The 22,674-nt window shown below is 41.5% G+C and overlaps 1 protein-coding gene across 1 annotated transcript in view; it reads left to right on the forward strand.

Moving 5' to 3' along the window:
- LOC139469213 (recQ-like DNA helicase BLM) overlaps nucleotides 1-21,801 on the forward strand; it is a 28,704-nt gene extending 6,903 nt beyond the window's left edge. Inside the window, exons 6-28 of the mRNA XM_071251353.1 lie at nucleotides 117-160; nucleotides 1,164-1,283; nucleotides 1,626-1,881; nucleotides 2,111-2,145; nucleotides 2,469-2,611; nucleotides 4,019-4,836; nucleotides 5,551-5,649; nucleotides 6,676-6,876; nucleotides 7,257-7,375; nucleotides 7,881-7,994; nucleotides 9,145-9,243; nucleotides 9,701-9,849; nucleotides 10,286-10,423; nucleotides 10,900-11,029; nucleotides 11,757-11,952; nucleotides 14,104-14,291; nucleotides 14,721-14,838; nucleotides 16,367-16,584; nucleotides 17,396-17,525; nucleotides 17,643-17,837; nucleotides 19,752-19,900; nucleotides 20,747-20,811; nucleotides 21,035-21,801. Coding sequence (XP_071107454.1) covers nucleotides 117-160; nucleotides 1,164-1,283; nucleotides 1,626-1,881; nucleotides 2,111-2,145; nucleotides 2,469-2,611; nucleotides 4,019-4,836; nucleotides 5,551-5,649; nucleotides 6,676-6,876; nucleotides 7,257-7,375; nucleotides 7,881-7,994; nucleotides 9,145-9,243; nucleotides 9,701-9,849; nucleotides 10,286-10,423; nucleotides 10,900-11,029; nucleotides 11,757-11,952; nucleotides 14,104-14,291; nucleotides 14,721-14,838; nucleotides 16,367-16,584; nucleotides 17,396-17,525; nucleotides 17,643-17,837; nucleotides 19,752-19,900; nucleotides 20,747-20,811; nucleotides 21,035-21,209 — 3,899 coding nt within the window. The 3' untranslated portion in view covers nucleotides 21,210-21,801. The remainder of the gene's footprint in view (nucleotides 1-116; nucleotides 161-1,163; nucleotides 1,284-1,625; nucleotides 1,882-2,110; nucleotides 2,146-2,468; nucleotides 2,612-4,018; nucleotides 4,837-5,550; nucleotides 5,650-6,675; nucleotides 6,877-7,256; nucleotides 7,376-7,880; nucleotides 7,995-9,144; nucleotides 9,244-9,700; nucleotides 9,850-10,285; nucleotides 10,424-10,899; nucleotides 11,030-11,756; nucleotides 11,953-14,103; nucleotides 14,292-14,720; nucleotides 14,839-16,366; nucleotides 16,585-17,395; nucleotides 17,526-17,642; nucleotides 17,838-19,751; nucleotides 19,901-20,746; nucleotides 20,812-21,034) is intronic.
- The last annotated feature ends 873 nt before the right edge of the window (nucleotides 21,802-22,674 follow it).

The raw sequence follows: 22,674 nt of genomic DNA on the forward strand, positions 1-22,674 counted from the left end.
TGCTTCATCAGTAGTTTGTTTGACATTGTGTGTTGTTGATATATAATATTCATTATTTGATATGCTGCATAGCTGTGATAGTTGAGGCTGAACTTTTTGTTGTGATGTTGCTCTAGTTTCCCCTCGTGCCACCAAAACTATACAAGACAACAGGCCTAAGGTAAATTCTCTCACTTTTTGAAGCTGTGTTTGAAAGAGTGTTATTGTAAATTGAGCAGTGCCCTGGGTGTAATCCAAGTCAGGTTTTGTTTATTTGTTTAATGCCACACTCAGCAATATTCCAACAATATGATGGCAGTCTGTACCTAAATGAATCTGGACCAGACAATCTAGTGATTGCTATCATGAGCATCAATCTAGGCAACTGGGATACATTGACATGCATCAACCAAGTAACTGAGTCTGACTGCTCAATCCATTTAGTTGCCTCTTACAACAAGCATAGGTTGCTGGGGAATCTTTATTCTTGCCCAGAATTCCTACGGGAAGACAAGCATGGCTTGCTGGGTCCCTGTAGTTCTGCCTGTCCAACAGCTTCTATATGGGATACCAACTGAATGAGGTACTTGTTGTGACGTTCACAAAGTTGACTGCACTCTTATTGTTTATGTATAGTTAGTTATGTAGTAGCCTTGTCCCTCACATGATTAGATACTGAACTCAAAGTGGATGGTAATAGTCACTGATTATATTGTTTACTGTAACCGGAAATATAGATCCACATTTCTGTTCTGGTTTCTCTCTGTGTTAATAGATGTACTGCAAGTAGAATAAGAATAAGTAGAGTGAGTATGACTGAAGATACACAATTTCATTTAGTTTTCAAGGAGATGAATACTGAACACTTGCATGACTGATGTCTTCTTGTCATTAGACCATAAGTTGCAGATTGATTGCCACAATGTTGGGATTCGGCTAGGTTACAGCAATAACACAGTGTTATTTGATGACCTCATGCACGTGTACGTGCCCTGAATTTCAGGACTTGACGGAGTACTGTCTATATTGTATAAAGTGTTATATTCACAAAATCTAAAAGCCTGTAGTAGTCATCTCAGTTTTATAATAGGAAAACGATATCTTAAGAATCAGTTTTATTGACTGTGGAGAGTGTAAGGAATGTAGAGAATGTGTCTCAGACTGTATTTAACTTGTGCCCCCAGACCTGCACCCCTACCCCCAGGGCTTCTGCAACTGGGAGGAAGCTACCCCCACCTGGCAACGGCAGCCCCAACCTGGATGAGTCCTCCTTCTCAAACTCTCTCATGGAAGACTTGTTTAAGGTAGGACTTCACACCTTAGTACAGACCTAGAGTGATTTAGAGGGCTAAGACACTCCAATTTCAGTGCAGAGTTATATTCCTATATCAGGCCTGGATCTGCTTGTCAAATTCCCACTCTGATATAACTAATACTGTTAGAGGCAGTGTAAACCCCAACTCACTCACCGTACTTTTATTTGTAGTTATTGATATAAAAGGTAAAAATTGTTTAGTAACTATTGTTTGTTTGTTTTCAATAAAAGTGTACAATAGATACTGTCCAGTTGCTTTATATCACCATGTATGATTCCTAACGTCATTGCGAGTATGAGTTGTGATTCATGAAGTGATATTCCACCACAGGACTCTGAAGATGAAGATGAGCTGCCGCAGCAGATCAGTAAGCGTGCCCGCCACACCCCGATCATCATGAGTGACAGTGAAGACGAGGAACAGAAAGTAATGCAGCCTGCGCCAAAGACGAAAGGAACTGCAGACAGGAAGTTCAGTTTTCATGCTGCTCAAGGCCCTGCCAGGAGCTCTCACCAAGCTCCTTGCACAGATCGAAGCTCAAGCTCTGTGAAGACAGCAAATCTCGATATCACACCTATTAAAACTGGTTGGTTGTGATCTCCTCTAACTTTAGCTTCTAATAAGATTTATTAGGGTGTTACATTTAATCAGCTGGTTACAAATTTATGTACAGGGATTCAGCTTAAGAAAATAGGGGAATAGAGATCCTTTGATTTCATATTTTTAACATATGGTTTCATTAATGCAGCTTATGATCCTGAATAAATTATTGTGAGAAAATGAACATATTGTATAAGGGTTATTTTCTCCTGCAGAATCTCAAAGTACTACAAACAGTATGCAACAGAAAGTAAGTAAACTGCATGGTTCAGCCTCCAGTTCTGTCATTTCAGGAAATGTGTTGTTAAATGTGATATACGGATACATTGATGGTAGATATTCCCTTTTGTCTTGTGATTCACTTTTCGACATCTCATATAAAATCTTGTGGCTGATATTTTGTGTGTATAGGTGCCTGGCTTCTGCAAATAGGATATTTGGCCCAGATTCACAAGGTGTTCACAGTGTTTGGGCCCCTGGTAATTAAAATGGATGATTTTAACATTCAAAACATTCAGATGTGGTACAAAGCCTCAGGTCTTTTAGTTACTAATAATGTAATCACTGTGACAGATCTCCCCAGACAACCTGGACTACAAGCAGCTGGTCAGTGTCATGGATGAGGCCTGCGACATCATCAGCAAAGTCAGCTCAGCCGACCTCATGGACATCGTCTCTCATGACTATGACAGACTACAGAAACTATTGTATCTCAGGTAAGATCCTAACTATTTCAGTTCATTGGCTTGCCATGTTAGTCATGATGATCACAGATGTGTTGTCAATGGATTTCACCTCAGCTAGTTGCTTTGATGGCATCAATTTTGTCTTGGTTGGTTGAAGGTTGCTTGGGGTCACAGTATGACACAATTCCTGCATCATGTTTTCTGGCTCAGTACTGTGAAAATCAAATGTATATATTGACAGTAGAGGGTGACCTTGCATAGATGAACACTACCAACCTTATTCCTTCATTTCACAATGAAAGAGGTCGCGTGATTACTTTGTCAATCGAGAAGAGACATACTGAACCACTTGAGGGAAATTCCACAATGTCTAAAAATAGCATAAAATAGGGATGGTGTCATCATGCTATTCAGGCTATGAATGATGCAGGCTTTGAAGCCAGACAGATCATTATATGTCATGTCACCGAAATGAAGTGTCTATTCCAAGTTACAATAGAGAATACTCTACTTACCCACAGAATTCACTAAGCTCCACACTGTCATGTACTCAAGCGTTAGACCCCGTCATCAGCAGCTCATTTAGCCTTAGTATGACTCAAACACACACAGTTCACAGAACATTTGATATTACCGTATTCGACGTAATAAGCGCCCAGGGCGCTCTCAAAATTAAAAATAGGGGGCTCAATCGCAAGGGGTGCTAACTGGGATTGTTCACTACCCAATTTCTTAGCAATGGACGCAGTGGACGCTTATTAGAGTGGGGCGCTTATTACACATGTATTACGTCGAATACGGTAATCCATTTTCAGAATCAACTGGGTCTAGATTTCTTTCCAGTTCTAGCTTTACTGGGTGAAACTTCTCTTTCAAATGAATGATATTGCCATAGCTGCCATTTTATTACTTTTGTAAAACCAAGGGATGTAACTCCCATGGAATGTTTGGGACGGATGACAAAAGCAACTCTCCATGTTAATATAGTTTGCTTTGAATAATTTAGTTTGGTGTTTAAATGGATTGTGTTGTTATGGTTTATATATATGTCAATAAGAGGATTGAAGTTGTATTTATCAGCTGATGATCCTGGGGTCCTTGATGTTTTCTGATACAGCATTTTGATGTATATGCCCCCAAACCTTGTTGAAAATAGTGTCGTGACAAGGATGTCTTGACTTTCATGGTTATTGTCTCCCACCTTTTGATAGTTTGGGGTATTTTAGAAAAAATATTTTTCGAGTTTCCTTGCCAACGACTTTGACTTAGACTGAAAATGGCGGTAGTGCTCCACATAACTGGGCATGTCACGTTGATGGGGGATGTGAGTATTTCATGCTTGTTTGAACACTGTAGCAGTATTGTATCACAAACTTTACTAAAGATCATAGTGTTTACCTTACTTTCTTCATAAAGTTTTTTCAATTACATGTCCAGGAAACAACTCAAAGAACGCCTGGGCCCACAGTCTACTTCAAGTGCAGGACGACGTGATAGTGACAGCATTGCTGGTAGATCTTTCAAAAATGACACCTTTAATTCAGAAAGCAGGACGTTATTCTCGCCGCAACCGTCTTCCTCCCGACTTTGTACCACCTTCAAGACACCAGACATCAGTCACAGCATGGTGAAGACACCGCTCCCTGTGACAAGCACTGCCATCAAGAAAACGACTGCCACAAAAATGCAGCTAGGATCAGACTCGCCAATCCCTTGTGGGGATAGCTTCTTTGAGGATGATGTCGAACTTACACAGTCAAAAATGAGCTATATGAAAGGGTTCAGGAAATCGTTAACAAGTCCAAAGAATTCCCCTACCCAGAACACTTCTGACAAATATAATTCAATAAGCCAGAGAAATTCCCTGGGTGGTTCAGTGACCTATGGTGCATACTCAGAGTCATTTCAAAGACAGGAACCTCGAGAGCCTCTCTCTGTGAGCAAAAGTGTGAACATGTCTTCCTTCCAAGGTGAACGCACGTCGGTGATGGACGACAGTGCCGGCTTCTTCAATGATACATCCAAACATGGAGGCAACTACACGTTTGAGTACAGCCTCCAAGAAGGGCCTGCCGTTGGCAAAATGAAGCCTTCGAAGCAGTATGGAGAGTCGACGGTGCCATCTCCCGCCAACAACAGCGCCATCTTTGATGATGATTTTCCTGATGATCTGTATAACATTGAAGATTTTCAGGACATGCAGACATCTCAGGATAATTACAATCACAGCAACAGTCAAGCACCTCCATTTTCGTGTGAGAGATTTATCTGTGCTTTCAATAATGTTTTTATCACAGCTGTTAGAAAAGCATTGTTCTAGACAATGTTGGAATAGTGTGATCAGTTGAAGTAGCTACACTATTGAGTACTAGTTGTAATTTGTGACCACTTGGGTTAGAATAGGAGCCAAGCTCTCTATTGCTTGTCATAAGAGGGAACTAAATTGGATCGGGTGGTCAGGCTTGGTTGAGTGCATGTCATCTTACCCTGATTAGGTCGTTGAACATAACAACATACCGTGTACACTGTTTTTTCTGGTCCTGACAAATATTTACAGGTTGCCATGATATAGCTGGAATACTGTTGATTGTGTCATTCTTAAACACTCACTAACTCACTTATTATTTATGACATTGTTCCTCTTTCCTGATTGAATCCTGAAATTCTCAGTTGAAAGTGAATCTGATTTCATGTAACTACAATTTATACTGGTATGTACCTATTAGAAGCAGTTATGAATCTGATGTCTGTTTGACATGGGTAAGCGAAATATAACATGGGTTCTGTAGGGAACTTTGCCTCAGAATGCTGTGGCAAACAGTCCATATGTTCTTTGATAATTCTAGCGATTTCATTAGAAGTAAATAGTGTTACTATCCTCATGATCTGTAACTAGGACTTGAGAATGTGTGATGCTTGGGTTTGTCATGGGTCAGCATCAATAATTGCCTTACAAATGTTGCTTGCAGCGTCTGTGTCAGCACATACAGCCGAATCCAGGTCAACATCTTCATTCTCGTCAACACGCCAGGAACGTTCTCAGCAACCCGATTTGTCATCAGTTGAGGGTTAGTTGCCATCACACCTGCCTTTTGTTAGTTGTAATCATTGCTCTCCTTTATCAATGCTGGTAAAAATCTTGAAATGATGATGACATAATTGAAAAATAGTTGAGTTCTCTTATAATGGTGGGACGATACACTGATGCATCGGTGGATAAGGATAGTACAAAATATTGATTCTGACCTTAAATGTTTGCTTTAATAACAGTTCCACAAAACACAATTCAGTAGTGCAAGTTAATAGTGAAAACATAAATATTTTCATTTGTTGTGCCATACTTGACTCTGCCAACTGTAAATCGTCAGTGTGCCAGGTATTTGGCCATCCTGTCTATGAAAATGATGGCTTACGCACCACAGATAACAGCACATGCAAGTATCGTGAGTAAGGTATCATGATATGTATCAGATCTCACAACTGGTGTATCGTCCCAGCCCTATTCTCTGATATTTGTCTGAGAATATTCTCTGCATAATTGAAAACTCATAGATGATGGGTTTATGTATTGCAGAAGTTACCTGTTGACGATAACAGCACGTGTTTGCAGTAAAACCCCAATATTTCTTAAACTCATGACAAGACTAAAATGATAGTATTCAATAATTATAATAAGATTGGAAAGCTCCGGTCAAGTGCTAAGAACCCATTAATCTAAGGGGTCACAGATGGCCTAGTCATCTAAGGCACTGCAATTCGCTGTGCGGAGTTGTATCCCTTGGGCACGCCACAAAGATATGACCTGGGGTTCGAATCCAAGTTCGCCACAATTATGTTTTAGGTTTATCAGCACCATAAGCTTACTCGTGGGTTTCACCAAACGAGACTTGCGTCACTTCGGGCTTTCCTCCCACATTAAGCTGACACACTGTGATATAACTGGAATACTGTTCAAAGCGGCATTCAACCAAACTCACTCACTCTAAACACCTAAATGTTCAACTCATTGTATGAAACTGATCTGTTAGTCACACTGCTACGTTGGATTAGTTCGTGTCCACACCAACAATTGTAGCTGATGCTTAACTGTTCAGATGTCTACCAGCCCATGTTTGCTGGTACTGACAAGGACGATGGCGCCAGCGGGATGTTTGACGGCCATGTGTTCCCCCACAGCAAGGAGCTGATCAAGGTGTTCAAGCAGGTGTTTGGTCTCCGGGAGTTCCGACACAACCAGCTCCAGGCCATCAATGCCTCCCTGCTGGGGCTGGATACATTCATTCTCATGCCTACAGGTAATGTGGGAATACCTCTGATAATTGTGTTCAAAACTTTTCTTGTGGTCTTTTGTTGAGTGGATGGGTGTACAGTCGAGCTGAGTTGTGTCCATTAGCCATGCCAAGATCCGGTGACCTTAGGTTTGATTTTCTGATTACGATCCTTGAATTATCAGCTCAATATCTCAAATGATTTGGATGTCAACAAATCAGATTGTTGGCTTTCACTAAAATGGTGACAGTCACTATTGGCCCTCCCTTATCAAAGCTGATACATAGTTCAAAATGGCATCACACTTGTATATTGTGCTTGACAGTGGTAGAGATGATTCTATAGATGCTATTCTGATATTTGAGACTATGTTCTGTCATGCAAGGTGTTTGTCCTGTTTATTCAGGTGGTGGAAAGAGTTTGTGCTATCAGCTTCCAGCTCTAGTCACAAACGGGGTGTCTGTAGTTATCTCCCCTTTGAGAGCTCTCATCCAGGATCAGGTTCAGAGACTCATATCTCTAGATGTAAGTATTTCCCATATATGTGTACTGGTATGACTCAATGTAAAACTGTAATAGCTTGCATTATTAGAAGCTTGCTTTCAAAACCTTTCACCAATTAGTAGCATTTGTTGGAATTTTCTTTAGGAATGTCCGTTGATGATAATGTTAGTTCCTAATTTGAAATGTTGCTATGCTATACCTCAAGCAGTTGTGAATGCAACAAAAAAATGTTTTTGATATTTGTATTTAGAAATTGACAGCTTTTTAACCCGACCCATCTCCTCAAGTTTTCTTCGTCCTTTGTTCGACGAAAGCTGTATGTTTGTGCTTGTCACCACAGAGGGGCAGTGGGGGAGACTTGTGATTAAAGTGTTTGTTCGTCTCGCTGAAGACCCGGTTTTGATTCGCCACATGGGTACAATGTGTGAAGTCCATTTCTGGTGTCCCCAGTTGTCGAATGTTATTGCCAGAATATTATTAAAGCCACATAAAACCATACTCACTCACTCACTCACTGTTACCGCAGATCCCAGCGGCCCACTTGTCCAGTGACATTGACCAGGCTCAGGCCCAGAATGTCTACCACCAGCTGTCTAAGAGAGAGCCAGGCATCAAACTACTCTATGTGACTCCGGAGAAGGTAATAGGTCATGCTTTGTAAACTTGTTCTCAGTACATGTCTCACGTTTATTTTCTATGGGAAAGAAGTCAGTTTGATAATCATACTGTTGCTATTGTTGTATGTATACATTGAAACCCAGTGTTAATCCAGAATGCACTTTCCAGACGATAACTGTTATTAATGTCAACATATTTTCATCCCCATGAAGATCCTTGTCTTCAGCAGCCCATGCTTGTTTTACCCCATCTTCCCGAGGCAAGAGAGTTAACTGACTATAAAAGTCCAGTTTTCACCCTTGCCGAACTTGGCTGGTATTATGGAGTTAGATTTTGGCTGGACTAAAGAGTCTATGCATAGTCCAATCAAAATCGCGCACCGAAATCGAAATCTGGTTCATAAAATGTCGTGCAGTTTTCAGTCGATTGCAGGATTTGCAAAGCATGTGCACCGCCAACTCGTTGTCAACAGATATTTTCCAAGTCTTTTCATGTTTTTAATCAAGGTGCACACGTGATTTGATGCAATTCGCTATGTAAGACCTGTTTTATCACAATATAGATCTTGATTATTGATCAGATCGTCTTGACTGGGCACCACCATTTTGTTTTAAACAAATGCAAGTGATTCAAGAGGTGGAATCTGATTAGTCCAAAGGAGAGGCTTAGAAGGGACATAACTCGTAATAACCACCGGTGGTGCTACGATCGAGCCCAGGAATTCCAGCCTAGTTCGGCAAGGGTGGAAACTGGACTTTTAAAGTCTGTTAACTCCCTTGCCTCGGGAAGATGGTTTCACCCCATCAAGATCCGGGCTAGAATTGATCTTCAGCAACCTATGCTCTTTTGTCAGGATCAGGTGGTCAGACTCAGTGACTTTGTTGATGCATGTCATCTTATCCCAAGTGCATAGATCGATGCTTATGATATCAATCACTAGATTGTCTGGTCAAGATTTGATTATTTACAGACAGCATCATGTAGCTGAAATACTGCCAAATACGGTGTTAAACAACAAACAGACATAATTTCAAAGATGTTATGCCGTAATACATTAAATAATCCGTACGATGTCATTGGAGGTGTACTGTCCGGAGTTGTGAGCTCCTACTGTATGTGAGATATTAACGTGCAATGATGCAGCTGCTAAAAGTTTCCCTTGTCCCCTTCAGCTTTCTGCCAGCGCCAAGCTCCTGGAATCTCTCCGCCACCTGTATGATCGCAAGTTGCTGGACAGGTTCATCATCGATGAGGCTCATTGTGTCAGCCAGGTAGAAGATTAATCCTTCATTTTACACAGTGGCAAACAGGTCTATCATAGTTGTAATTGTATTGTGCTGTAGGTGAAACACAGTGTTATTGATTTAATATACAGAGCAAGGAATGAATGTCTTTTTCATTAAAATTGTAAATCTTAGTGATCATAATTACCAAAATCATTCCTAATATAGTTCTTACTTTGTTGACTTGTGTCAATCAAACTGTGAATGAGTGAGCTACTTTGAACAGTATTTCAGTTATATCACTGCATGTCAGCTTAACATCGGTGGCCAGCCCAATGTGATGCAGGTCTTAGATGTTTATCACATGTCATAACCTCCAAGCACAGGAATATGCTGAGAAAGCAAGAATTGCATGAATAAACACTCCCAGTCCAACTATGAGGGCAGTACCACCAGGTTATCCAAAATTTTAGCATATGGTATCACTTTGGTGTTTCTATACTAGTGGGGCCATGACTTCCGTCCTGACTACAAGAAGTTGAACATATTGAGAGACAAGTTTGGAGGTGTCCCCATGATGGCGCTGACAGCCACGGCAACACCCCGGGTGAGGAAGGATATTCTACACCAGCTGGGCATGAAGGATCCAAAATGGTGAGTCTACTTATCTCATGGATGTATGAAGCCCATTTCTGGTGTCCCCCACCGTGATATTGCTGGAATATTGCTAAAAGTGGCGTAAAACCATACACACACTCACTCAATCACTACTTATCTCATGGAGACTTTTTGAAGAGGCTGATGTACTAAAATACTGAAGGATGCAAATCTAGTCTAAGACGTGTCCTATTTCATATGGGGGGATAAGTCGACAATATTGGATTTATTCAAAGTTTTGGGACTATAAATTGGCAATCCCAACATGGCTGTCATCTACGATACACCAGGTAATATTTCAGAAAAAGAACCCATCTCTAAATCTCATGAGGATAATGTAACAGATATATTGCTAATAATCGGTCTGCATAATAGCTTCACTGCAGATTAGCTGGTCATTAGGACATTTCCATACTCGTATTGTATGACACAGGTTCATGCAGAGCTTCAATAGACCCAACCTGAAGTACCTTGTGTTGAATAAACGTCCCAAGTCTACCACACCTGATGTGATCAAGTTCATCAAGGACAAGTACCCAAGGGACTACGGCATTGTCTACTGCCTCTCCCGGTAAAGATCACTATTTCACAAAAAGGTTTTATTGCAATGTGTTGCAATGTGTATTGAGATATATTTAGAGCTGAGGTGTTTGACACTGATTGACACTGATTGTACAGGCAGATGCTACTGTACTACATACTAAAGTAAATATTACCCAACATGGTCAGTCGCCGCCTTTTTGTAGTCTTTGATACAGGGGAGATAATGTGAGAAAAGTCACTTCAGCATTTTGACCATTTTTGTCAGTCAATTTTGAAGGGTAATATCATTTGTGAATGAATTTCTTTGTAGATTTTAGGTTTGACAATACAAATAATAACTGAATTTGTTATGTTTGGGTTTTTTTAAATACCAAAACATTGAATAGATATTGCATTACAATATTGCAGTATTGCAGTGTACCGGTATACAGGTTTTACTGTGCAGTCTTACTTTGTATGAAAGGTGTTACAATACTCTGTTACCATAGTTACATTCTGATGCAGGAATGAGTGTGACAATGTCGCCAAGGACCTGCAGAAGGCTGGGGTGGACGCTGTGTCCTACCATGCAGGGCTGGCCGACACACAGAGGGTCGCCATACAGGACAAATGGCTGTACGGGGAAAGGTGCAAGGTGAGACACTCACCAAGTAGTATAGATGATGGGGGTACTGGACCACCCCCACCTGGACCACCCCACTTGGACCACGCTCAGGCCCTGAAAATGCCTACATGGGGGGCTGAAGTTTGGTTAATTATTGGATCATCATCACATAATTGATAAGACTTCAGACCTCCATGTAAGCATTTTCAGGGCTTGAGCGTGGTCCAGGTGGGGTGGTCCGGGTTGGGTGGTCCAGTACCCCCATCATCTACACAACTCACCAACATCATCCATTTCCTGTCCTGAACATGAGGTGTCCAGCTGGAAGTATTCGTTCACCTTGTATGCATGACCTTCACATTTCCAGGAAAGCTTACAATATGCTGATCTATCGTCATAAAGTTACAAATTAATTTTCCCTGCATGTCATCTGTTCATCATGAAGTTGGGAAAACTGTTGGGAAAAGACTTGTTTCTTTACAGGTTTGTCTTCATAGTCACTGAATTATATACACAATATAGTGGCTTTAGATGAAGACTTTAGATGTTAAGCTTGTTGGATCCAAAAAATTGGCTTATTCTTCTGCTGGTCATTTTAAACTTGTTTTGGCAGAAAAGCTATGCTGGTTATTCTCTTGTATTGACAATTTGTATTTACTAGATGTGTAAGTAACATTGCTATAACTTTCTTGTATTTTAGACCAATGGGACTATGCTATGTTGAGTATAAAGATTTATAAGATAAAAACATTTTCAGGTGATTTGCGCCACGATAGCATTTGGTATGGGTATTGACAAGCCTGACGTTCGGTTTGTGATCCACTACTCCCTGCCTAAGTCTGTGGAGGGATATTACCAGGAGGCGGGCCGGGCCGGCCGAGATGGGCTGCTGTCAGAGTGTGTCCTCTTCTACTCCTACCAAGATGTCAAGAGACTCAGGCGCATGGTGGAAAGTAGGTGGCTCTTTAAATAGTGTACCTATTGGGACAGAGGTTTTGCGCCAGCACTTTTATTTATCATCAGACAGAGGTTACTTGGTTGTGTCACATTCTCTGATGCCGTGGCATGCTGCTCGTAGTCTTAATGTCTGCCCCGGCTCAGTTATGTAAATGTTGCCGAAATATTGCTAACTGGTGTAAAAAGAACTGAAGTTTTTCCACAATTGTTCAGTATTAAGAGGCCTTTCTCTGACGCCTACATCACCTTATTCTTAAAGTAAGACTGAAATGATTCACTGATGCCTCGATATTAAACTCAATAATATGATACATGATGATCCAATGGTAAACACGATAATATGATACACAATGCACCGATATCAAACTCAATAATACGATGTACCAATTTTGAACTCTATTATATGATACATTATGCACCAATATTCTACTCAATAATGTGATGCACGATGCACCGATATTCTACTCAATAATATGAAACACAATGCACCAATATTAAACCATCTTCCCGAGACAAGCGTGTTAACTGACTCTAAAAGTCCCGTTTCCGCCCTTGCCGAACTAGGCTGGAATTTCCAGTTTCTATGTCCCTTCTATTGACCAATCAGGTTCAATTTCTCATATCGCTTGCATTTGCTTCAAATGGCGGCACCCAGTCAAGACGATCTGATCGAGAATCAAGAGCTATATTGTAATAAAACAGGTCTTATCTCGCGAAGTGCATCAAGTCACTTGAGCACCTTGATTAAAAACATGAAAAGATTTGCAAAATATCTGTCAACACTCCGTTGGCGGTATACCTGCTTTGCAAATCCTGCAATCAACTGAAATCTGCACTTTGAAATCCATGTTGTTTACATATAGGATTTCTAGTTAGTGTGTCAATTTTGATTGGACTATGTGTAGACTCGCTTGTCCAGCCGGAATTCCAGCCTAGTTCAGCAAGGGTGGAAACTGGCCCATAGTCAGTTAACACCCTTACCTCAGGAAGATGATATTAAACGCAATAATATGAATTTTGACCAGTTTGCAACCTATAAAGGGTTTACAACAGCCAGTGCTATCCTACCAGAAGTAGCAGAATTCCTTTGTCAGGGAATCTCGAAGGTTCGAAGCTGAGCACCTATCTTGCAGGGATTAGTTCCGTTCCAACAACGCATAACAGAATCAAGCTCACCAAATTTTTCAGAATTATTAGCCTTAATGAGATGGTACATGCTTAAAGATCAACAGAAGAACTTCAGAGCGCCACCATGCATCCGAGATACTTTTCAAAGCAGTGACTCACCAAATCACTCCCTCAGTCATGCAAACATTTACCTATAATAGTGTATTGTAACTGTATCATGATGAATTTTGTATTGTGGCTTCTGTGTATCAGAACAATGTAATACAATCCTTATACAGTTCAACACTATTATGTCAAAGTTGTAGGGACCTACGTAAATACTTTGAGTTATCCGAGGTTCGACACAACCGAAAAATAAACTTGGCATACATTTACAGATTGACATGAAAAGTAAATTACACGAAACATGATTGAAAGACAAACAGCTAGAAAATGACCAAAATTTCCAACATAGAGGGATACCAAAGTCTTTAGCAATTTGGGATTTAGTTTTTGAACCCTGCTCAACTGCCGTAACTGCTTCATACTTTGATGTTACTAGTGATGTGATGTTACTGTTTACGTTTTTAGGTGCAGGAACATCAATTCCAGTTATAAAGGCCCTTCTCTAGATTTTTCAGTCATGTTGCTAACCAGACTGGTTCATTTTGGTATCTATCAATCATTTCAGAACACCAATGAAACAAAAAGACTATCAACCCAAATTCCAATCTGTAACACATTCCACAATTTGTGATCACAAGATAAAGACATGGCGACCACATAAGTAAATTTGTGCTGGAAGTACACGTTAGGGAATGGAAAATGACTTCAAGACAGCCCTAAGTTTGACACAACAGTGTTTGACGGTGCATGTTAATTCAGCTCAAGCGTCATTGTTTATAAACTTATTTCATTTTCAGTGTGCTAGTTTAAAGAATAATTTGGTGGAGAAAACACTCTTTCAAATATGTTTTGTAAAATACAGCATTAGGTTTAACATTTCCTGCCAAGATACTCATGAGAAGGTTTGACTTCAGTGGACCAGAATGCGACGTATGCATCGAAGCGAGTCCACATCGACAACCTGTATCGTATGGTCCAGTATGCAGAGAACGTGGCTGACTGTCGCCGGGCACAAGTTCTCCAATACTTCGGCGAGCATCACTTTGACCGAGACCGATGTAACGAGTTCCGGGGTTCTGTGTGTGACAACTGTGATTCAAAGGTCAGGACAGTTCAAGTCAAGTACTGCTGGGCATTTGTTAGTTGTTGCTGAGAATCAGAGTAGTGGTTATTGATCATTCCACACTTGTTCCCATACAAGATATTACTTATTTGAGGTCTAATGATATCCCCAGAGATATGCATGAGGTAAAAGTGTACAAATGTAACCGGAACAGTCCTATTTTAGTCTTTTACTTAAAAGTTCTACTCATCTTGGTTTGATCAAACCATGTGTGGTAATAATATGACAAAATCTTTGTCTTTTGCAAATTTGAGTGAGTGCAAGGTCAAAGTGTTCCATCTTTGTTATGTCATGGTAAATCAAGGAAGGAAACTTTGAACATTTACTCATTTCAGTGAAAACCATTTCTTTGTGATGTGACTTCTAGCAGGCAGACACAACTACCCAGTCCTGTTTATGTATTTGTAGGATAAGTTCCAGCTGCGGGATGTGACAGAAGATGCCAAGGCTGTTGTCAAATGTGTCGGGGAGCTCACATCTGGCAGGAGAAACTTCACAATGCTGCATTTTGTGGAAGTTTTCAAAGGTAGGGGATAATTTCAACAATAATCATCAAAGTGAGTCCTGTTGTAGTGACATCAAGATCCAGAACAACGTGAACACATATCTCATGCTTTTAACATGTTACTCGGATAGGGATCAGTTGACAGTAGTCTATCAAATAAAATGTTAAAATATTGGTCAGAATTCAAACAACACCTATCTTTGTCTATCCCTTCACTTAAATATCAAGCATGCCTAAAACCTATGCTGTGCAAGCCTAGAGGTCCCAAACTGAATGTAGAATATACAAACAGAAAGGTAAGTGTGTCAATGTTTTTAATTACAATATGTTTGAAAAATTGTTGAATTTATTTATGATAAAATTATAACTCACTTTGTTTCTTCCTTGTAGTTAAATTGTTCAAAGACATTAACATGTTTTAGTACTGTCACAATAATTTAAATAAAGCGCTACCCCTTAGAAGATCCAGGTTAGACTAGGTCTCCAGCAACCCATGCTTGTCGTAAGAGACGATTACCGGTAATGGGATCATGTGGTCAGGCTTACTGAATTGGTTGACGCATGTCACTGTATCCCATTTGCATAGATCAATGCTTATGATGTCAGTCACTGGATTATCTGGTCCAGATTCAATTTATGATATCGATGAGTGCAGCGTTATACAACAAAGAAGCAAACCGAAATATTGATCATTTGGTTTTGTTTGGTAGATTGTGAAAAGACATGTTGATGTTTAGACTTAAGCAACATATAGCATGTTGTGACTTTGTATAATGATACTGGAGTCTCTGTGACATGGCAACAGGAAGACACCAGCTCTGACAAGAGACTCTGTCACTCATTGCATATGGTGATCATAATATAAAGATGATATTACCTCACTCAGTGAGGTGAGGTGAAATGGGGTTTAACGTGCAAGCTCACTGAGATACCATGCCGCAGTTTAACATGAATACCCCACTCAGACACAGTATACTGACTCCGAGTCGACCAGTCCTTGTTTTAGCCCTTTAATGCCGAGCGCCAGACAGGGTAACAACAAGTACCATCTTTTAACGTCTATTGGTATGAAGCGGTCAGGGATTGAACCCCCAGACCTTCCGCTCTCCGGGCGGACGCTCTACCACTAGACCACGGAGGCTGTCTCTATCTCACTCAGGAAATACCGAAATTTAGACATTCGTGTCGTAAACATAGTATGACATGAAAACGAATATAATGTTCTATATATCACTGTTTCTTACCAAAGAAGATGTCTACATACAGGGACAACTTATGGCGTTTACCTATCAGGACAGTCGCAACAGCAGCGAACTAGAATTTGTCGAATGATGTTAACAATCTTCAGCTGTGACGTCATTTCTAGTGTGACGTGATTCCAACCACACGTCACAATAAGATTCAAATGACATCCACTATGTCATCCGAGTGACGAAAACAATACATTGTTGTCTCGTGGTGTGATGTGACCCTGGGGCGCATATGGTTTTTATGAACCCCCCGATATGTTTGCCTTCGTAGGTAATAAACTGAGTCATGTTTTACCCAGGATCGAAGAACACAAAGATCCAGGAAACCGGCCACGACCGACACCCCCTCCATGGGCGGGGCAGTGCGTACTCCCGTCAGGATGCAGAGCGGCTGTTCCGGAAGCTGGTGATTGACTGCATCCTGATGGAGGATCTCCAGATCACAGCCATGGAGCATGCGGTCTGCTACATCAAGCAGGGCAAGAGGAGTGCCGAACTCATGCAGGGCAAGATCAAGGTGAGACCGGAAACTGGTGGTGCCGAGATCATCTCTTTCTTGGGAAATGATGCATGTTTACTTATCTTGTAAAGCATTTGTAGATTTGTCAGAAGATTTGTCAGATTTGAAATCATTAGAAACAATAAGGAGTTTGAAGATCGTTCAGTACATTTTAAATCATCTGTAACATTAGGCGTGAAACGATACAGCAAGTTTGCGATACTATATGTGTCGCAATACGCCTATTTATGTCAAATCGTGTGGAAACATCTTGACTATAAATATTTCAGAGCAGTTTGAAAAGGAAAAAGTTTGCAGATTGTTCAGTGACTTTGCAATCATTAGAAACATGATACAAAGATTGCAGATTGTTCAGTAATTTTTTAATTATTTGAAATTTGAAACATGTGATAGCCTATGTTTAAAACCTTTGAGCCTCCTCCACCATCCTCATCTTTTGGCATCATTCATTTTCGTGTAAGTGGGCTATTATCAGCTGATTTAGCACTCATGGTTTATGTTGCAGTGTATATGTAATGTGTGTTGTACTATTTGAAATCTGAGAATATTTTATCCAAATAAATTGTATATTATGCCAGCTACACAAATTAGGGATGGGGAAAAGAGCATGGCCTCACAGGGCGTATACACAGGATCACCCCAGCATTCAAATATGCTGTGGTGTCACTTGACCTGAAGCTGATATATACTGTCAGCTACACAATATGAATTGAATTGGAAGGTGATCATGCATCAAAGTGGCATTATCAGTAGTGATGATGGATGCAAGCATTTCCTGTGTGGACTGATCATAACTGCTGGTTACCAGGTGGAGCTTGCAGTGCATGGCAGCAAGAGCAGGACGGAGGTGGCAAAGATTGGCCAGGAGGCCCAGAGTGACTATGACAAGTTGCTGGATGAATGCTACAAGGAACTGCTGGCCATGGCTAAGACAATAGGTTAGTTTCTGTGTCTGTCATCTATTTTAGAGCAATAGTCATACTAGGAACCATTCTATTGTTTCTTTTGTGTGATGGTTGCTGTTGATATTTACTGTTTTGGTTTGTGTTTTGCAGCGAGAGAGCACAACATCAAGAATTACACTTCTGTGTTCACAAACCAAATCCTGTGGCAGTTGGCTGACAAGCGACCTTTAACCCTGGAGGAGATGAGGAGTAGTGAGATTGATGGCCTGACAAACTACAGGATTTCAGCCTATGGTGCCGAGAGATTCCTCGACATTACAACCAAGTACTGCTGCATGTTTTCCAGTAAGTAGCAGCACAGTGTATTCCTGTATGACTTCTTGCAGCGTTTGCATCTGAGGCTTCCGGCAGTGTCTCCCTGTGGGGCTTCTGATAGTGTTTTCTGTGGGGCTTCTGGCAGTATCTCCCTGAATGACTTTTGGCAGTGTCTCACTGTATGACTTCTGACAGTGTCTCCTTGTCAAGCTTCTGGCAGTGTCTGCCTGTGGGGCTTCTGGCAGTGTCTCCTTGTGGGACTCCTGGCAGTGACTCCCTGTGGGACTCCTGGCAGTGACTCCCAGTGGGGCTCCTGACAGTGACTCCCTGTGGGACTTCTGACAGTGACTCCCTGTGGGACTTTTGGCAGTGACTCCTTGTGAGGCTTCTGGCAGTGTCTCCCTGTGGGACTTCTGGCAGTGTCTCCCTGTGGGGTGGCAGTGACTCCCTGTTGGGCTTCCAGGAGTATCTCCCTGTGGGGCTTTTGGCAGTGTCTCCCTGTGAGGCTTCTGGCAGTGTCTCCCTGTGGGACTTTTGGCAGTGTCTCCCTGTGGGGCTTTTTGCAGTGTCTCCCTGTGGGGCTTTTGGTAGTGACTCCCTGTGGGGCTTTTGGCAGTGTCTCCCTGTGGGGCTTCTGGCAGTGTCTCCCTGTTGGGGCTTTTGGCAGTGTCTCCCTGTGGGGCTTCTGGCAGTGTCTCCCTGTTGGGCTTTTGGTAGTGACTCCCTGTGGGACTTCTGGCAGTGTCTCCCAGTGGGAGTTCTGGCAGTGTTCCCCTGTTGGGCTTTTGGTAGTGTCTCCCTGTAGAGCTTCTGGCAGTGTCTCCATGTGGAGCTGCTGGCAGGGTCTCCCTGTGGAGCTACTGGCAGTGTCTCCCTGTGGGACTTCTGGCAGTGTCTCCCTGTGGGGTGGTAGTGTCTCCCTGTGGGGCTTCCAGGAGTATCTGCCTGTGGGGCTTTTGGCAGTGTCTCCCTGTGAGGCTTCTGGCAGTGTCTCCCTGTGGGGCTTCTGACAGTGTCTCCCTGTGGGGCTTCTGGCAGTGTCTCCCTGTGGGGCTTTTGGCAGTGATTCCCTGTAGGGCTTCTGACAGTGTCTCCCTGTGGGGCTTTTGGTAGTGTCTCCCTGTGGGGCTTCTGGCAGTGTCTCCCTGTTGGGCTTCTGGCAGTGTCTCCCTGTCAGGCTTCTGACAGTGTCTCCCTGTCGGGCTTTTGGTAGTGTCTCCCTGTGGGGCTTCTGGCAGTGTCTCCCTGTGGGGCTTTTGGCAGTGATTCCCTGTAGGGCTTCTGACAGTGTCTCCCTGTGGGGCTTTTGGTAGTGTCTCCCTGTGGGGCTTCTGGCAGAGTCTCCCTGTTGGGCTTCTGGCAGTGTCTCCCTGTGGGGCTTCTGACAGTGTCTCCCTGTCGGGCTTTTGGTAGTGTCTCCCTGTGGGGCTTCTGGCAGTGTCTCCCTGTGGGGCTTTTGGCAGTGATTCCCTGTGGGGCTTCTGGCAGTGTTTCCCTGTTGGGCTTCTGGCAGTGTCTCCCTGTAGACCTTCTGACAGTGTCTGCCTGTGGAGCTTCTGGCAGTGTCTGCCTGTGGGGCTTCTGACAGTGTCATCCTGTGGGGCTTCTGACAGTGTCTCCCTGTGGGGCTTCTGGCGGTGTCTCCCTGTCGAGTGTATGTTTCTATTTTGTATGTTCAAATCTGAGGGAATGCTCGTATGTAGAGCAACTTGTGACGTTTACCACTGCTTGTCATTGATGTGTTGTTATCAGTCTTTACACTCATAGACCTTTATGTTTCATAAATGTTTCATGAACTTGGATAGGATCCAAGTGAAGATCCAGGTTAGAATGAATCATTCAGTGGATTGTCTGGTCCTGACTATATTTAAGGACCTCCACCATACAGCTGGAATACAGAGTTAAAACAAACAAACAAGTGGAAGTCTTTATCTTTCCCCACAGCTCTTGAGGATGACCGACGATGCAGTAGTCAGAAGGATGAAGGCAGCGAGGAGGCGATAGATGAATGGACATCACATTACTTTGAGGAGTCCCAAAGTAATCGCGGTCGCGGAGGCGGGAGACGAGGTGGATCAGGATGGAGGGGCAAGGTAAGAACAGCTGGGATCACATACTGGCATTATATCATTCAGTTCAAGGCAATTTGAGTAAAGGCTAATGTTTGGCATGTCAAATGTTCCCAAGATACTGTAAATCTTGAAATTAATGCGTCTCCAAATTAATACGACTGCTGACCCCTGGCCAAAAATGCGACTCAATATCAATGCCACTCCCCCCCACCCAAATCCCAGCGGAATGATACATATCCTTACCTTAATCAGATGAGCACTGAGCAGAACACTTCCATATAAACAATAAACAACACACAGTTTATATGTTTAATCTGTTTACTGGCATTAAGCAAGTTCAAAGGCAATAAAATAATTGAACCAACAACAGTTCACTGATTGGTATGGGGAGAAGGTGTCAACAAGCTTGACATGTATGGGTAGAACTCTTGACCAAGCAGTGATAACTCAACGGATGCCCATTGTGTAATTCCTAGTGTTTGAATACTTGTTACAACTGCTGCTCAATAAACCATGTTTGTATTAATATTTAAATTGGTATTTCCGCTATCCAAGTGTGCAGTGAGGCCGTCTTATTGTTGACAGTCATTTTGAGACATAAATGCGAAGTTAAAAAAAGCGAGCAAAGACCAATCGCATTTTTCGCATTTAATTCACGCTCGCGTTAATTTCAAGATTTACAGTATACAAGTCTGTCTGTTTTTCATCTCCCTGGTTACTATGGCATATTTTCCGCTGGACGAAAGGTGGCATTAAAACCAGGGAGGACTGTAGTGTTATAATTTTTGTAATTAATTACTTTGTTTTATGCATAATACCATTCAAAATGGTACTTCATAGTAAAATTGAAATTGTTCCCTTCAACAGAAAAATTATCGTGGTAAAAAGGCCAAAAAAGGTTCAACACGAGGCAAGAGCTCTGGGAAAAAGAGGTAAGATGAAGCTAATGTGTCAAGATGTAGAAACCATCACACAGATAACTTTAAGCAAGTTTATTTACATTGGGAAAAAATGTCACCAAATTTAACATTATTCACAGTAACAAAGAAATTGGATCCAAAATATCTGTCGTTTTTTGAAACAGTAGAACATGTGGGACAAGGAAACCTAGACACAATACTCTAACATAACCAAACAATCTATGCTTTGTTACAGCAACAGCTCCTTCAATCAGTACAGCTACACTAAGGGGAAGAAAGCTGCTGCATCCTCAAGAACCACACCACCAGCCCGATCTGCCAGCTCCAGCTCCAGCAGCCTCGGGATGATGCCTGCACCACAACCACGCACATTCCTCGCGTCCAACATGTTCCTCATCAAGAAAAAGTGACTTCTGCTGCGCTCTAGCAGTCTGTGTGGACATGCTCTTAACATTGTCATGGGTTTGAAGAAATCTCGTCCTGATTATAAAACTTGGACTGTCAGCACTATATCCCTGCTCGTCAGTCTCACCAAGGATGTAAATTATGTACATTACCTGCATCACTTGGGTTTTACACCCACCTTGTGACATAACTTAAATACTGTTCAAAGCAACGTAAACTAACGCAGTCACCTAGTGACATTGTACAGTATTTTTCTCATCGAGTCTAGCAATGCATAACTACTCAGTGGAGAATGTGTAACGGATGTGCCTTGATAGGATTTTTCAAGACAAAGATAAGTTTGTTGTATCTACTCTGCCATTGGATTTAGAAATTATGTGATGTATTTTATGTACCCTTGTAAATATTTGTAACTGCATTTAACAGTTACTTGCAAATATTGTGTGTGGATTTATTTCTTATTGTACAAAAATAATTTATTTATCAGATTATTCAAAAGCGAGATAGTACTGGCTACTTCAGTTTTCAACCATGGCCAGAGCTACTCTTAGTAATTTTTATGAAATCCTCAATCATAACTGATAATTCTAAATAAAATTTAAACACTAAGGTCACAAGTTTGCATTTATCTGTAAATAATTTTACATAAAGTACTGGCTAAAAAAATTGGTCAACATTTTTTGCAAGAAGCTGCTGAATTGTGGTCATCGTAAAAAATATGTCAATATTTCTGATTTTATTTTTTAAAATATAGATTATCAGTAAGCTTGTAATGGGATTATTCCATGGCCCATGGTGTTTACAAAAAAATAATTCTTTTTTGTTTCTTTTGATATTTGAAAATATTTCTATTCTAAGCAATAATAAAGTTACCTGGATCAGTGTGTGGGAGGGACAGGAATGTTTTGCAATATGTAATAGCTATAAATTATAATGAGGGTTATTGAATTATCCAAAGCATTAACGGTTAAAATGTAATTTCCTTAGACTTGTATATACAGGTAGTGTACAAAAATATGGGCATTAGGTTCTTGTCAGGGAAACTGTGAATTGATTAAAAAAATAATGTTTAGCTGCAACTATCGTCTCCTGTTGTCTTTCTATATAATTCTTTGGGAATCCCACACTGATGGAGAATTTGGGAAAGAATATAGGTCCCCAGCAACCTATGTTGGTCATATGAGGCGATTAACGCATAAAGCCACATACCTCGAGTGATACAGCTGCACAAATTTAGCTTACAGACATGTTTTCGTACAACACTGTAAAAGTATAAATACAAGGTGGTGGGGTGAAATGGGGTTTAACGCTGCGTCCAAGATTATTGCACTTACATAGTGACGTGTGTGTCTGTGTGTATTATTCCAGACTGATGCCGATTTATAGTGCTAGCACACTGAGATACTATGCCTCAGTTTAACATGAATACCTCACTCAGACACAGTATACTGACTCTGAGCCGACCTGTCA

Source organism: Haliotis cracherodii, unplaced genomic scaffold (genome assembly GCF_022045235.1).
Source record: "Haliotis cracherodii isolate W230 unplaced genomic scaffold, xgHalCrac1.p SCAF_1, whole genome shotgun sequence".
Classification (NCBI taxonomy): Eukaryota; Metazoa; Mollusca; class Gastropoda; order Lepetellida; family Haliotidae; genus Haliotis; species Haliotis cracherodii.